This window comes from Apodemus sylvaticus, chromosome 4 (assembly GCF_947179515.1).
Source record: "Apodemus sylvaticus chromosome 4, mApoSyl1.1, whole genome shotgun sequence".
NCBI lineage: Eukaryota > Metazoa > Chordata > Mammalia > Rodentia > Muridae > Apodemus > Apodemus sylvaticus.
This window is the reverse complement of record NC_067475.1, coordinates 23,253,319-23,269,821: the sequence shown is the minus strand read 5'-3', so window position 1 is coordinate 23,269,821 and position 16,503 is coordinate 23,253,319. Positions and strand designations below refer to the sequence as shown.

The 16,503-nt window shown below is 37.0% G+C and overlaps 1 protein-coding gene across 1 annotated transcript in view; it reads left to right on the top strand.

Annotated features, from left to right (window-relative positions):
- Positions 1 to 16,503, top strand: part of Stpg2 (sperm tail PG-rich repeat containing 2) — a 499,721-nt gene that overhangs the window by 79,067 nt on the left and 404,151 nt on the right. Inside the window, exon 7 of the mRNA XM_052178828.1 lies at positions 14,524 to 14,631. Coding sequence (XP_052034788.1) covers positions 14,524 to 14,631 — 108 coding nt within the window. The remainder of the gene's footprint in view (positions 1 to 14,523; positions 14,632 to 16,503) is intronic.

Sequence of the window (16,503 nt, the reverse complement as noted above, 5' to 3'; positions counted from 1 at the left end):
TCCTGTTTCCCTTTCTTGTATTCAAAAACACAAGAATTTTATTCCCAGATAGTCTCAACTATAATTTTATGTCTTTTGTAAAAACCTAGATTCTGTATACAAGGGAAAAGTATATTTGTCTTTCTGCATCTGGCTTGTTTTCTTAATGTGATGATCTCCATTCCAAAGAAATTTTCTGCAGCAACAGAAGATTGGTTTACTTTATGGTTTATCCTGGCAAAGAGCATATGTTCTTTATCCATTCACCTTCTTGTGGGCAAGTAGGCTGATTCTATATGTTGGCTATTGTAGTACCCCTATAAACACAGACGCCATACTATCTCTGTTGTATGTTGAGTTTAAAACACACACACACACACACACACACACACACACACACACACACACACACACACACACCAAAGAATGAGATAACTGGATCATGTGGAATTCAAGCATTTTCTTTTTTTGTTTTCTTGGTAACCATTCTTTTTTTTTTTTTTTTTTTTTTTTACATTTTTCTTCTTCTTTCGTATTATACCTTGACTGCAGTTTCCTCTTCCTCCATTTCCAGTCTTCCTCCCCACACCTCTCTATCTCCCACCATTCTGCTTCCCCTCAGAGAAGAACAAGCCCCCTAGGAACATCAACCAAACATGGCATAGATAGCTTATATTAAGACCAGGCAACATACCATCTCATCAGGGTTGAGTAAAGCAACCCAGAAGGATGAAAAAAGTCCCTTAAGTAGGCAAAAGAATCAGAGATAGACCCCGCTCCATTGTTCGGAATCCCACAAGAACACCAATTACTTAGTTATAACATGCAGAAGACCTAGGCAAGACTCTTACCAACTCCCTGATCTCTGTGAACCCCATGAATCCTGGTCAGCTGATTCTGTGGGCTGCATCCTTGACCCATCTTATTCCTCTGATTTTTTACCCTCCTATGCAGGACTCATCCATCTCTGTGTAATATGTGGCTGTGGGACTCTGCATCTTTTCCCTCGATTGCTATTCTTATTAGAGTATTTTGCATTTTTCATTTGGTAACTATTTGTTCAGTTTATTTACCCATCTATCAACTGAATTGTCTTTTGTTGTTTTCTTTTTGAGTTCTTTACTTTGTCTATTAATTCCCTGTCAATATGAAATGGCAGTCTACAAAGCTTTCCTCCAGTGTACTGGCTGTACCCTCAATTAGTGACCTGTCTTTTGCTGTAAAGAAGTTGCTTAATGTGATAGAATCCCATTTGCCAATTCTTGTTAGTTCCTGAGCTATTTGAGTCCTTTTTAGAGAATCCTTGTTTTTTCTTTCATCTTAGATCTTGTAGCATTTCCTCCATGTTTAAAATTTCTTCATACTAAAACGATGTTTCAACCAGAATTAAAATCAGAACCATAAAATTGGCTGATATAATTATTTTATTATAAGGCTTCCTATACATCTTTTTCTATATTATATTTATTGGAAAGATACAGGTTATTGTGACTTGCAGTCACAGGCAATTGTGAGCTGCCAGACATGGGTTCTGGGAACTGAACTATGGTCCTTTGGAGCAAGTGTATTTTACCACTGAGCCACCTTTCCAACCACTATTCTTTTAATGAATTTCCCATTATTTGGCTTTGATGACTACTCCTGATTCATATAATAGATCTTTTGTTTTTGCATGTTCTATACATTGCCAAGCTTAGGGACATATTCAAAGTAATGTTCAATTCTTTCAGCATGACTATTTATTGTGTGAAAGTACTTCTTACTTTAGAACTGACATAATGTCTGTTCTCTCTTCTAGTGATGGTGGTAGTCACTGGTAGTTGCAATCTAGATCATGTTATTTATTAGGTCTGAAAAATGGTTATATTTTCTACTTTTTGTTAGTTGAAAGATGTTACCATTTGATTATTGTTGGAATTGTGCAACAGTTCATATAGATACGGCAATAAACTTGATTCTTTATATTTTTATTGCTTTTCAAAACAATACATTTTAGCATATTATCCTTTAATAGTAAATATTTGTTTTTCAAAAATTCTACTATAATGTCATGACTTTAAACATATTATGCATGTTTCAATCAGTGTTTTTCTTTTTTAGTGCCCATCACATTCCATTCATGGTATTTAGTTAAATAGTGACTTAGCTCCTGAGTCACTTTTATGCAAACCCAGCACTATTTGATTCAGTATTTGTTTTCTGGCATATTAAAGTTATTACTGTCACCATAATATTTATCCTTGTTTTGTGTGTATATATGTGTTTGTGTGCAAATGCATATAGAGGCCAATGTCACCTTTGGATATTGTTTCTCAGGAGCTGTCTGTCTTTTTTTTGAGACATGGTATCTCATTGGCCTGGAACTTACTGAATAGAATTGGCTAGCCAGTGAGACAGTGGCACACCTGTGTCCATCTCCACAGACTCAGCTTATAGGAATGAACTACAGTATGTAATGAGGTTTTTAATGTGAGCTCTGGCAGTCATCTCAGACTCTCATAATTGCACTGAACTCACTTTACTGACTGAGCCATCTTCTCAGCCTTTTGTTTATGCTTCTCCCAAGAAGGAAGACATTGGAACCTTTATAAGGTATGGGGCCAAGCTGATGCTTCATGGGGCTGATAGCTGACAAATTTGTTTTATTCCAAAGTTTCAAGTAAAGTATTCACTTCTTATTTGGCATGACTTAACTAATCCAAGCTTTCATAAAAATTGATTTGAGGGTCAAACTTTTATGTACTCTGTTGATGTTTTGTTTTATCTACCAAAGTGTGTGTATGTAATGTTACTGGCTCTTTTCATTTGTGCAAGACACATTTTTTCCAACTTGTATTAATTACTTTTTTTTCCATCACTGATTATATCAGGTCTTACTAAGTAGAGTGTCTGCCCATTCTGCAGGGTCTAGAGTTCCTATGTATATTCTGCTTTTCATGTTATCTTCTTTTATCTTATGAGTAGAAATAACTAAGAGAACCTGGGAAAATCTAACACATTGCTTCACCTGTTTTCACCTTGAGAGTTAGTGCTTTGGTTACTGTCTTGGTTAGTGTTCTATTGCTGTGAAGAGACACCATGACCACAGCAACACTTATAAAGGACAGCATTTAATTAGGTCTTGTTTCAGTTTCAGGGGTTTATCAGCATTGTGGGAAGTACAGTAGAATCATGTCTAAGGCAGACATGGTGCTGGAGAAGGAGCATAGAGTTCTTTATCTGGATCCATAGACAGCAGGAAGAGAGAGAGAGAGAGAGAGAGAGAGAGAGAGAGAGAGAGAGAGAAGAGAAGAGATAGAGATAGTATATATATATATATATATATATATATATATATATATAGAGAGAGAGAGAGAGAGAGAGAGAGAGAGAGAGACTGAGACTGTCCTAGCTTAAGCTTCTGAAACCTTAAAGCCCGCTTCCCTGAGACATACTTCCTCCAAAAGGGCTCCAAAATGGAGGGAGGGAGGGAGGGAGGGAGGGAGGGAGAGAGAGAGAGAGAGAGAGAGAGAGAGAGAGAGAGAGAGATCTACTGGGCCTGGCTTGAGCTTTTGAAATCACAAAGCCTATCTCCAGTGGCATACTTCTTCTTAGAAGGCCACACTTCCTAATCTTTTCAAATAATCCCACTCTCCAAATGCAATAGAACATCGACCAGACAATCTCCAGGGCAGTTGTTATTTTGTGCATTTTTTCCAAAATATTGATTCTTTGGGAATTTCACTTTGTATATTCCACTTGCTTTTCAGTCCCTCGATGTCCTCCCACCCCTTTCCTTGTCCAGTGGACCCCCAGCAAAATAAGAAAAAGTCCAATTTGTGTTGTTCATATTCTTAGTGGAACATGATTAAATTCCCAGTGGTCCACACCCTTAAGGAAAATTGAGTCCTACCCCACCCGTTCCTCTTCTAGAAGCTATCAGTTGTGGAGAGCTACACTTCAGCATCCTTAATCACAATTTTGAAGAGTTCTCTTTGGTAGCTTCCTTTGTAGGCTGTTACTTTTTTTGAGGGGACTGTTTGGTGGGGTTAGGGGTTAGTACAGAATCTTTTCATGTCCCTCTTTCTCAGTTGTACATCTGCAGTCATCTACATCACTGTCAGAGGAGCTTCCTTGCTATCCACAGTCAGCTGGAGCCTACATCATGGGCTTGGCCACAGCCTCTGGCAGCAGCACAGACCACAAACATGGCCTCTGACTGTAGTAGGAACATAGACCCAAATGAGGCCCTCAGACTTCAACATGGCCACTGGTGGCAAGTACAGCCTACAGCCTACAATCACTGAGATGGCTTCAGGCTGCAGGATAGACCATAGACATCTACATGGTTTTTGGTGGTTAATAGCATGGACACTGGCTATTGTAGGGCCATGAACCAAGACATCACCCTAGGCAGCAGCACAGGCCAAGACATCACCATGGCCTCAGGTGTTAGGGAAGGCACATATCATAGGCATCCCCATGGCCTCAGGCAGACACACAGACCACAAACATCCTCATGGTGGTAGGTGGTAACACAAGCTACATGGACATCTACCTTGAAACGGGCTGTATCAGGACCAGTGACCCAAACATGGCCCTCAGCATCTTGCCCAGATCCAGGGCAATCCTACAGGGGTGGGAGTGCGGAGGTGTGGTGAGGGTGGGGTCAGCATCTGCATAAGCTCCAGTCTGCTGCACTCGACCCCACCCCACTGACCACACTGGCCAAAGGCCTGGCCTGTTCCACCTTTAACCTCAGCCTCCTCTCATACGTGACACTGCCATTACATCTCCAGTCCCACCCCTCTCCACAGTGCAAGCACAACTCCATTCTTGCATCTTTCCCACCTCTCCATCATACTCGGTCACTGTGGAGGTGCCCACCTGGTGCCGTTGCTTTTTACATGGGCTGTGAGTTAGAATCCCACTTTTCTTTGAAAATGTCCCTTTTTCCTGGCCTCTGGGTCAGCAGGGTTGGTAGGTGGACTCCTTTGTGTAGTTGTAGAGTTTTCCTAGTGACTGATTCAAACTGAATCAAGACCCACCATCATAAATGGTGTGTGGTACTTCTCATTCCCTCTCTCCTCACCTAGGTCCAGTTTGGGGGAGGGGCCCAAATGCTGCTGCTTTTGCCTGGAGAGAGTACTATGTCCACGTGAACATTTAAGTGGTGAGGTCTGGATCCTGAAGAAGGTAGATCTGGAATTCTATACAGCTTTTGTGAATCTCCCAGAAGTAAGGAGAACAAAGAGGTAGGTTTAAGTAGTGTGTGATTGCGTCTAGCTGTTCACCTCACTGTCCAGCATGGAACAAACAGGCGCACATTTCTAGCTTCTGCTTCTTTTTGGAAGTGGTTTAACTATACACCAAAGTGCTGACATTTCCTGCTGCTGTGTCTGTGTCCTTCATTTGACTAGCATGTGTCTGGCAGATAACAGAGCGCATGAACTCTTCTGAGAACCTGAGTGGCATGTGGAAAGTTCCTGTAGCTCCTCCCATTTCTCCTAGGTAGGAACATCCTCAGAGGCATTAGCTGGAGACTGCTTCTTTATACACAGGATGTTGTGAGGGACCCACTTGTTAAATATTTACAATGTCTATGAATAATATACCAATTAGTTGGATAACTGATAGAATGTGTAACTTCTTAGATAATCTTTCAAGTTGGATTGTAAAGGAATAAAAAATTGAACATTTTATAATGTTTAAGACATAAGGATCAGCAATGAAAAAAATAACCCCCCAAAATGGAACTGATGAGATGGTTTAGTAGATAAGAGCACATAGGAGAGTTTTCTCATTGGTTAAGATCATATAATGGTCTTGCAGAGGACCCAAGTTTAGTTTCAAGAACCCACATCAGTCTGACAGCTTAGAATTGCCCATAAATCCAGCTTCAGGGGATCTGATACATATGGTTTCTGTGTGGGCACCTCTATGCACATTGGCACCCCAAAAACTTATACACATAATTAAAAGTAATAAATTTTAAATTACAGCATAAAAAGTTAGGAACTTGGTGATTTTATTGATGAATTTAACTGAACATTTTAAGATCATTTAAAGTATTAGAGTGCCTGCCATTTTAAAGCTCTTATAGAAACACAGAAAGGAATAGTATCCAATTTACTTTATGAGCCTATCATCAGAGGAAAGAGGAAAGAATATTACAGAGCAATGCCTCTGATTGACATAGATAAAAATTCTCAAGAAAATACCTTTGAACTGAATTCAGATGCATCAGATAAACTATAGTCTTATATGCCATATTTTGGGAAATTGTGATCTATGTGATCAGAATGCAAGATAAAAACCACTTCAAAATGCAGAAAACATAATCTTACAAAATTCAATATTTACTTATGATTAAATAATCTTAACAAGTATGGACAGAATCTACAAAACAATAAAGACCATATACTGAAGGCTGATTGGTAATAGTAAAGTCAATAGTAGAAAATGCTGACATCTTTACTGTTAAAATAAGGAAGAAGGGAAGGGTTTCAACTCAATATAGTATTATTCAATATAATTACTAAAAGGGTTAGCTGTAGCTACTAAGCAATAAATATAAAACTGCCCTGACTCAGAAGAGAGATGACTTGTTCATAGAAGGCATGCTCACTCATCACTAAGGATATGGAAATCAAAACTACAGAGAGATACCATCTCACTCCCATTGAAGCAGGTATTATCAAAATGTTTAAAAGGATAGGTGTTGTTGTTGAGATATATTTCCAATACTGTTAATAGGATAATGTTAATACAGTCATTGTAGAAAACAGTAGCAAAATTATGCACCAAACTTAAAACATTTCTACCAAATGATCCAAAATATTTCTGTGAATTTTTCCAAAATAAAGAACACATTAGAGAGATGTTTGCATTTCCTTGTTTACTGCAGTGTTAGTCACAATATCTATAACATATAGTTAGCCCATGCACTCATTGAAGGATAAATACAGACACATTGCTGTTGTGTGGAACAACATGGAAGAATCTGGATACGTATAAGTCTCATTCAGTGGATTTACAGGCTTTATCACAGAAACAGTAGACTGGTGATCGCTTTTTTGTGATTAGATCTAGATTTCAGTGAAAAGATATATATTTTCAGTTAGACAGGAGCAATTTATCTAAAGAGAGCTTTCTTATGGTCAATCTATGGTTAATAATACCAGATGTATACATTAAAGTTGTTAAGAGTGTAGCGTAAATATCCTTACCTATACATAAAAATGATAATATGTGATATGATGCTCCTTAGTTTCATAGTTTTAATCATTTCATGCTATATATTTATCAAAACATCACATTATATGTGATAAGTATATAAAAGTTTAAATGTGTTGATTCTACTTTAGTAAATCTAGTCAACCACAATATCATGAACTCACAGCAGCTGTGGCCACATGTTGGCATGTGTGTGTGTGTGTGTGTGTGTATGCATGTGTGTGTGCATGTGTGTGTGCATGTGTGTGTATGCATGTGTGTGTGTGCATGTGTGTGTGCACACACAGATGACACACATACAAAGAGATGAATATATGATGGAGAGTAGCTGGAAAGAAAGGAGGTCATCAGGAGTTAGGGAGAGTAGGAGAAGATAATGCATAGTGAGTGCTATCACAGTAGATTGAATTCAAGTGTTACACTTTTCAAAAGAAATAATAGCCCCATTCAATCCTTTATTCCTTATGATTTTATCTTGGGTTTCAAATAAAGTGAAAGTATGGATATGATCAACACTTATAAAGTGTGGGTAATGAAGAAATGCGAAATTGATACAAAAATGTTCATTGTATTATAAACATGTTGATGAGGAGACAGGTGGTTACATGAGATACTGAATTGAAATACATGTCTGGGCACAGTGGCACACATCTCTAATCCCATCACTGGTGGTTCTAAGGCAGAAGGTCAAGGCTGGCCTGGTCTATATAGTGAGCTCCAAAACCAGCCATGGATACAGAGTGAGACCAAAATACCAACATGAAAGCAAGTGAAGCCGGGCGGTAGTGATGCACATGTTTAATCCTAGCACTTGGGAGGCAGAGACAGACAGATTTCTGAGTTTGTGGCCAGCCTGGTCTACAGAGTGAGTTCCACGACATCCGGGGCTACACAGAGAAACCCTTTCTCGAAAAAACCAAAAAAAAAAAAAAAAAGTGAAATATAAAGCGAGTATCACTACAGACCATTATGATTTTATATTGTCTCTTTATATGGAATATTTTGTATTCTCTGTGGTTTGGAATAATCACCCCAGACCAAAACAATGTGCTCTTTAATACTGAAACTCTCTCCTGATGGCTTGAAAACAATCAAATGAAAGTAGAAGTAGCTTGCATCTGAGATTTGAGTGTTTCTCCAGCTCAAGGTCTCTTCCTGTCTTTGGAGAAAGAAACTGATGATGTGTTATTTAGGTATTATATAAACCACTTCCATATGTTGCAACAGAGCATGAAGGAATAATTTCTAGGACTACTTAATAGTGGAAGAGACATGCAGTCAACTGTTGTCTTCCCAATGAAAACTTCCAACCTTCCAGATTTGGCCATAAAATATTACAATTTATTATCTCTGGAGAGCTGACAGTAGTCTTCATTGAGCCATCTCTCCATAATTTCTGGGCCATTTGTGCTTAATATGAATAGACATACTTGACAGCCACTAAACTTTTGGTGCAATTTACAGAGATCTATGGTTATGAATTTAAATTATCAAATTTCACATAGGAGTTAGCACAAGGAAGCAATTTCAAACACAACTTAAATTATGCTATCCATCACTGAGGTGCCTATAGCTACACAGTGAAAGACTACAAATACGATTATTCTTCATATTGAAATACAACTACTTTGTTACTGATTCTCAAAATATACACCTGATTTTAATTTTCATGAACCTTAAGAATAACCCTTAAAACTTCCCCAAACTGGTTATGTCAATGGGTACTGACTACTCATGTAGGAGGCTGCAGGTGTAAGATGCAGAGAAATACTGTTATTGAAGCTATAAACAAGTGTTTGCTTTCATTTGAAGTTTCAAATTCCTTCTTACTCTATTATCTTTTGCTGTAAAAGAATTCTTGGGACTGGATAACTTTTAAGGAAAGAAAATTTATTTTGACTTATAATTCTAGAGATTGGTAAGCTCAAGATAGGGAAGTCACATCCGGTGAAGGCCTTATACATTTTTGTTCATGGAGAAAAAGCACAAGGTGAGTAGAGGAGAGAATGGGGACCAAACTCTCATGACAGCTAACCTATTCATATGAAAAAGGCTCATTACTGAAGGTTCCTCTTCATGACCTAAACATTGCCTGCTCCTCTTCTCCCCAAGATAGCTACATTGATGAATTAACATCCCTCCATATGGACTTTTTGGACACACTCAAACCAAAGCAAACACTTATTTAAACAATCATAGGTAATTAAAGTAGCTTATTATATCATGACATCCCCAATTATCTTGACCGTATAAATTCGTATTTCTATCCCTTCACACAGAATCAGTGAATATTCTTGTTTTGGTATTTTCATTACTTGATGACTTGATCTACAACTGTGAATTTACCTGTTCCTGGCATTTATCTGCTGGGCTAGCTGAGTTCACTTTTATATAACTTCATTTTCTGATTGTGATCAGCCTACCTCCATATACTTCATATGGGAATAATGCATGAGAAATTCTAATCTGTCATGCTCACAAGTTTGTGAATAGGAATAAATGTTCCATATCATAACAGGAAATTATGAAGACAAGCACAGGCTCTCTATAGAATCAGGGAATGTTGGATGCGAATCAGTTGTCTTTTCATGGCCCAATCATCTAGCTAAACAATCATAGTACTCATTTCACAGCTATCAGTGTCTGCAGGTACCATATTTCACTGGCTACCAAGATAAGCATCATAATGTCACTCTGGAAACCACTGTAGTGAGGCATGGGAACACCACGTCACTTCTCAAATATCTTTAAATTTCAATTCTGCAATGTATATAAATATATAAAAGAATACACATGGAAGGATATTTGAAATAGACTAAGACATTAAAGAAAAGAATGTGGAGCCTACCTCATGGCCTGTGGGCTGAATTTAATGTACACTTGTATTTCATGTCCTATTTAAAGTTGTTAAAACTGAGTTAGTTACCAACACTTGTCGCTTGTGACATTTTAGACACAAATCCAGATTTTCTGCTTAAAATAAGAAAACACAATCAAAACACCCCAAAACAACTCTTACAACAATAAGTTAGGTTTGATTAAATGTTTCTCCTGGGTATAAGGGAGAATGCTTTTCATTTGAGCCAATTCCCATTCAATACTTCTCTGTTTGCCTGGTCCAAGCACACATTGTATGATATTTTCGTGAGGATTTTGTGAGTACCAATTAACCATATATTGCTCCTTTGATTCATTTAAGATTTATAATATAAATTCAATAAGATTTATAAATTTCTTGATTTTCATGATTCAACTTTTTGTGTATTATTCAATAATAACTTTTTTTTTTATGTTGAAAGGGGAATTTAGGGTTGTTAAAAGCAAAAGAAATTGACTATCTGTGGAACTTCACATTACATTGCATACTAGTAACTGATGAATTCCAAACATTTACATTATAACCAATTTGCCAAAATAGGCATTATGAATCCTGATTGTTACTAGATACTACATATGTAGGTTGAAGTAATTGCAAAAAAAACTATAAAAATTTTATTTTTATATATATTTATTTTTTCTTGGAGAAAAAGCAGATAAGTCTGTGGTTAAAAATGTGGATTCAGATTGCTGTTTTGTCTCAACTGAGGTACGAATACCAGTGTTGACATGAATTGTTATTCAGCAAATGTATTATGGAATCTGAATAGCTTTTTATGAGCATTCCTGAGTTTCATTCTGTTTTCTGTATGGTACGGTATATTACAACTTTCTTTTCTGAGGAGTAATATATGGCCAAGCTCAGTAACTTACATTTTCATTTTTCTTTTGATTTGCTTGCCTAATACCAGATAGCTACTTTGTTTTCTATTGCTGTTACTAAACATATGGACGGGTAACAAGTACATGATTTAGCCTACAAAGCACTTCCTGTCTCTAATTTAATATTCTCCTTTGGATGACATACAGCCGAAGTGTGGCATTTGACGCCCAATGGAAATTATAGTGCTATTGTTGATTAATATAATATTAGATACTTTTCAATTGCTTTAGAGTTTGTCTTGCCATGTTTATTTGATTTCATTTTGTTTAAATCTGAACAGTTAAAAAAATGCCGGAGAATCTTTGCTTTCTGAGATAAGAATCAAAATACACATTATGTTTTTTTAATGAATCAACATTTACAAAGTTTGCAAAATTGTAATTATGCAAATAAATTTAATTGACAGATGCTCTCTGTGATCCAAATCCAAGCTACATGCTCTCTGTTCAATCCATCATAAGGATGAACTGTGAGTGTTAATTATACCTGGGACATATATCAAAAACAGATTTCATTTAAAGTGAAGGGGCTGTTTTCCTATACTGCAAATATAATACCAGGAATCACACAAACAGGAAATGGTATTTTAGCTATTGTATCTTTTTTATGTAGGCAGTTTTCCCAGTGAATACATGCAGTTTTATGGTTTCAGGCATTATTGTCTATTCTTATTACTTCCATTGTGCACTTACAGCACTGATTCCCCATTGAGCTCCAACTCTGTAGAAATTAATGAATGTATGACACCTCTATTTAGATGTCATATAGGAACTATGAAATTAACATTCAGAATTGAACTGATCCTTCTCTGAACCTTGCCCTGCTTCTAGTTTCTCTGCATATTGCTTATATTTCTGGCCAGGATGTTTCACACAAACGTTCATATCTGGATGAGCTTTACTTTAATTCCTTTTCACAAGTTGGAAGCTTAGCTGGGTGGGGCCTTGCCCTTTATTCCACTCCATGTAGGGACACCTCTGGCACATGCCTGGTCTCGTGGACACCTCTGGCGCACGCCTGGCCTCACCTGCTTTCCTTAGTCATGGAGGCAGAGTCTGCAGTCCCTTTCTTTCATCCTAAATGCTAAAGCCAGAACTATGTGGCTGAAACTGCCAATTTTTGCTGTGTTTGGACTTGAACATGGCTCGCTCACTCGATTACATCTTCACCAGCTTTCCATTTTCAATTGTTTCTATCTCTGCCTGCTTGGCTATCCTGAAACTCTCTAAAGACCAGGGTAACCTTGAATTTAGAGATCTACCAGCCTCTACCTCCAGAGTGCTGGGATTAAAGATGTGTACCACTGCACCATGCTCTAAGGTTTTTTTTATTGATATATTTTTTATTTACATTTCAAATGATTTCCCTTTTTCTGGGTGCCCACTCCCCGCAAGTCCCATAAGCCCTCTTCCCTCCCCCTGTTCCTCCATCTACCCCTTCCCACTTCCCTGTTCTGGAATTCCCCTATACTCTTGCACTGAGTCTTTCCAGAACCAGGGGCCACTCCTCCATTCTTTTTGGACATCATTTAATATGTGGATTATGTCTTGGATATTCAAAGTTTCTAGGCTAATATCCACTTATCAGTGAGTGCATACCATGACTGATCTTTTGAGACTGGGTTACCTCACTTAGTATGATGTTCTCCAGCTCCATCCATTTGTCATGAATTCATTGTTTCTAATGGCTGAATAGTACTCCATTGTGTAAATATACCACATTTTTTTTGTATCCATTCCTCCGTTGAAGGACACCTGGGTTCTTTCCAGATTCTGGCTACTACAAATAGGGCTGCTATGAACATAGTGGAGCATGTGTCCTTATTGCATGCTGAAGAATCCTCTGGGTATATGCCCAGGAGTGGTATAACAGGGTCCTCAGGAAGTGTCATGCCCAGTTTTCTGAGGAACCACCAGACTGATTTCCAAAGTGGTTGTACCATCTTGCAATCCCACCAGCAGTGGAGGAGTGTTCCTCTTTCTCCACATCCTCGCCAACACCTGCTGTCTCCTGAGTTTTTGACCATAGCCATTCTTATTGGTGTGAGGTGAAATCTCAGGGTTGTTTTGATTTGCATTTCCCTAATGATTAGTGATGTTGAACATCTCTTAAGGTGTTTCTCAGCCCTCACAAGTTCTTCATGTGAAAATTCTTTGTTTAGCTCCATACCCCACTTTTTAATGGGGTTATTTGGTTCTCTGGGTTCTACCTTCTTGAGTTCTTTGTATATATTAGATATTAGCCCTCTGTCGGATTTAGGGTTGGTAAAGATCCTTTCCAAATCTGTTGGTTGACGTTTTGTCCTTTTGACAGTGTCCTTTGCCTTACAGAAACTTTGTAGTTTTATGAGGTCCCGTTTGTCAATTCTTGATCTTAGAGCATAAGCTATTGGTGTTCTATTCAGGAACTTTTCCTCTGTGCCCCATGTCCTCCAGGGTCTTCCCCAGTTTCTTTTCTATTAGTTTCAGTATGTCAGGTTTTATGTGGAGGTCCTTGATCCATTTGGAGTTGAGCTTAGTACAAGGAGACAAGAATGGATTGATTCACATTCTTCTGCATGCTGACCTCCAATTGAACCAGCACCATTTGTTGAAAAGACTAAGTTTTTCTTTAATTATTTTTCACAAGTTGGAAGCTTAGCTGTGCAGTATTTGGTGATGAAAATCTATCTATCTATCTATCTATCTATCTATCTATCTATTTATCTATCTATCTTCTATTTACTAACAGTAGTAAAGAATTTAGTCCTGTAATTAATAAAATTAATTTTTATTTATTGAAAAGTATTTAAGTAAAAGTTTAATTTTTTACATCAAGTATTAATGTTTAAGAAATATTTCCTGTTATCTATTTGTTTTGCTATTGATTAATGAAAGTTGGAGAAGACAGTGAAGTTTTTCTTGCTGCTGCTATGTGTTGAACCTTGTGCACATGATAAGAAAAAATTTCACCACTGATCTGTACTCCAAACAAGACAAATTTAAAGGGGAAAGGCTACATTTATACCCTGAATGAAAGAATAGTTGAAAACATTTTTATTTCTTTAAGTTAGCTATGAGAAAAGGTAGTAATGCTTTTTCACTTCATCAGCAGAGGGCAGCAAAGCTTCAGGAAGTGTGATTTCAGGTCCAAATGATACTTTCACCAGGACTTCCTTCCTTCCTGTCTTCCTTTTTTCTTCCTTCCTTCCCTCCCTCCTTCCCTCCCTTCTTCTTTCCCTCCCTCCTTCCCTCCCTCCCTCCTTCCCTCCCTTTCTCCTTCCCTCCTTCCCTCCTCTTCTCTCTTTCTTTCACCTTTCTTTCTTTCTTTCTTTCTTTCTTTCTTTCTTTCTTTCTTTCTTTCTTTCTTTCTTTCTTTCTTTCTTTCTTTCTTCTTTCTTTCTTTCTTTCTTTCTTTCTTTCTTTCTTTCTTTCTCTTTTTCTTGTTTCTTTGTAAGAATGGTTTTTTTCCTGCTTTTATCTTAATGACAGACTTTGTTGATAACCTATAAGAATTATGCAATCTTTTCTTAAGTGTTGTAGAAAGAGAATCCTTTCTTAATGTATTTCTTTTTTTTTTCTGTAACTTAGGGTGTACCAGGACCTGGAAAGTATGACATTAAAAGTCAGTTTGATTCGATAAAATCCATGTCAGCAATTGTGTATGCTCCATCTTTTACTTTCTTTTCTGAATCAGAGGTAATGGTGTATATACATTTTCATATACATAGTGTAACAGGTATCTTACCAAATCTTAAGGTGTTTAAGGAGATTATAAAATGCAAAATGACATACAAGAATTAGAAGTGGATATATTAGGGGCAAAACATTGCAAAATTGTGGGCACAGTTATGTGAAGTAATATTGAATATTAACAAAAAATACACAGATGAATATTTGAATTGGAAACATCTATTAAATATTTGTTATGAATCAAATTTGTATATGTGAACATGGTTGATAAATACCTAATTTATTTTGATTCCTAAAGTATAATTTGCTAATCCATGTATTGGGTCCATGTAGAAATATGTAACATGCAGAGGATGATATGACGGTATTCTGTTATACCTACCATAGGGGCAAACAGGTACCTGCCCCTGGGACCTTCACTAGTGATGCTGCAGTCACAGTGTCTGTTCTATAGCACCCACTTCAGGCCATTCAAGCAGCATTCCAAGTAAACTCAAATGCCTTTAGGATATGTCTATAGAAAGAAAATTAAGATACTGGTAAACATTTATAATGCTGCAGCCTGAAGACAAGGTAGTTGTGAAAATTATCTACTTGTACTCTGTGCAGCTCTGATTATTTTATTTAACTTGGGAAAGTTATTATAGACAACTACTTTGTTTTCAATATATTTAAGATCTCCTCTCTCCTCCTTGGAGACAGGTACACAGATTAAATATATATTTTATAGATATAATTAAGATTGTATTTTAATGAGTTAGATGTATTGAGGGAACAGGGAGACTCAAAAGTAAATATTAGATTTTAGTCTTGAGCAACATAATAGTTCTTAAGGCACTGCACAAGAGGTATGCATAAAGGATGGTGTGTATGTGTGTGCATGCCTTTGATTTTTAATAATACAGATTAAATTTGGCACTTTTGAGGTTTTTGTGATTTCCATTCATCTAGTATGTAGATCTAATTTTATGTCATTTGGCAGCAACCATTTAAATTATATTTTACAAATGGGAAAGAAAAAAATAATAATTTTGACCAAAGGGATAGTTAGTAGTGAAAGAAAGAAAAATGGCTGAAGACACAGAGGATTTAAATCCAAACCTGATTGCTTCAATAGAGGTAGTTTGTTTAGCTTAATTTGAAAAGATATATGAATTATAGTGATAGAAAAAGAAACAAACATATTAAGAAAGTAGATTCAGTAGTAATAATTTCTGCCTTATAGGAGTAAATGCAGATATGTTTCTGGGAAATTTTAGATGTATTTCAGGAATGGCCTAGTATTTTACCAAAATACAATGAATTACCTTATTTTTTAGTATATTACTTTGCAAACCACAAGGTTTTCATTGCAACCATGGTTCCAAGTTCTGGATACACTGTATAACTGTCCAGGGGATTGTAAAAATGACGCACCTGGGAGCCAACATGCTCTTTCCTGGTCTCTTAGAGGTTTTGTTGTTGGCCTTGGTATTTACTTGTTTTCCCAAAATGCAGAAAGGATACCGGATACACTGCAATTTTGTATAAGAAAGAGAAGTTAAGGAAACATACACATAATTGCTTGATTTTATATATACACATAGAGGATAAACCAGAAAGCAATGTTTTTGGCTGTCTGGAAAGGATGGCAAAGAGTTGGGATGGGCTGCAGTGGACCCATATCAACTTTCATGAGACAATGGTCGTTTCCAGGACTTCTGCAAGTTGATATGCTGGTAGTGTGAAATTAGCCACCATGTATATTATGTATGTATATTATGGAAATAAGAAGATGGTATGGATACATTGTGAACCCCACACACCCCACAGTGGATAACACAGGAATAGATAACAATGTGAGGCAGTAATGAATGTTTCTTTGAATGTATAAGAAGC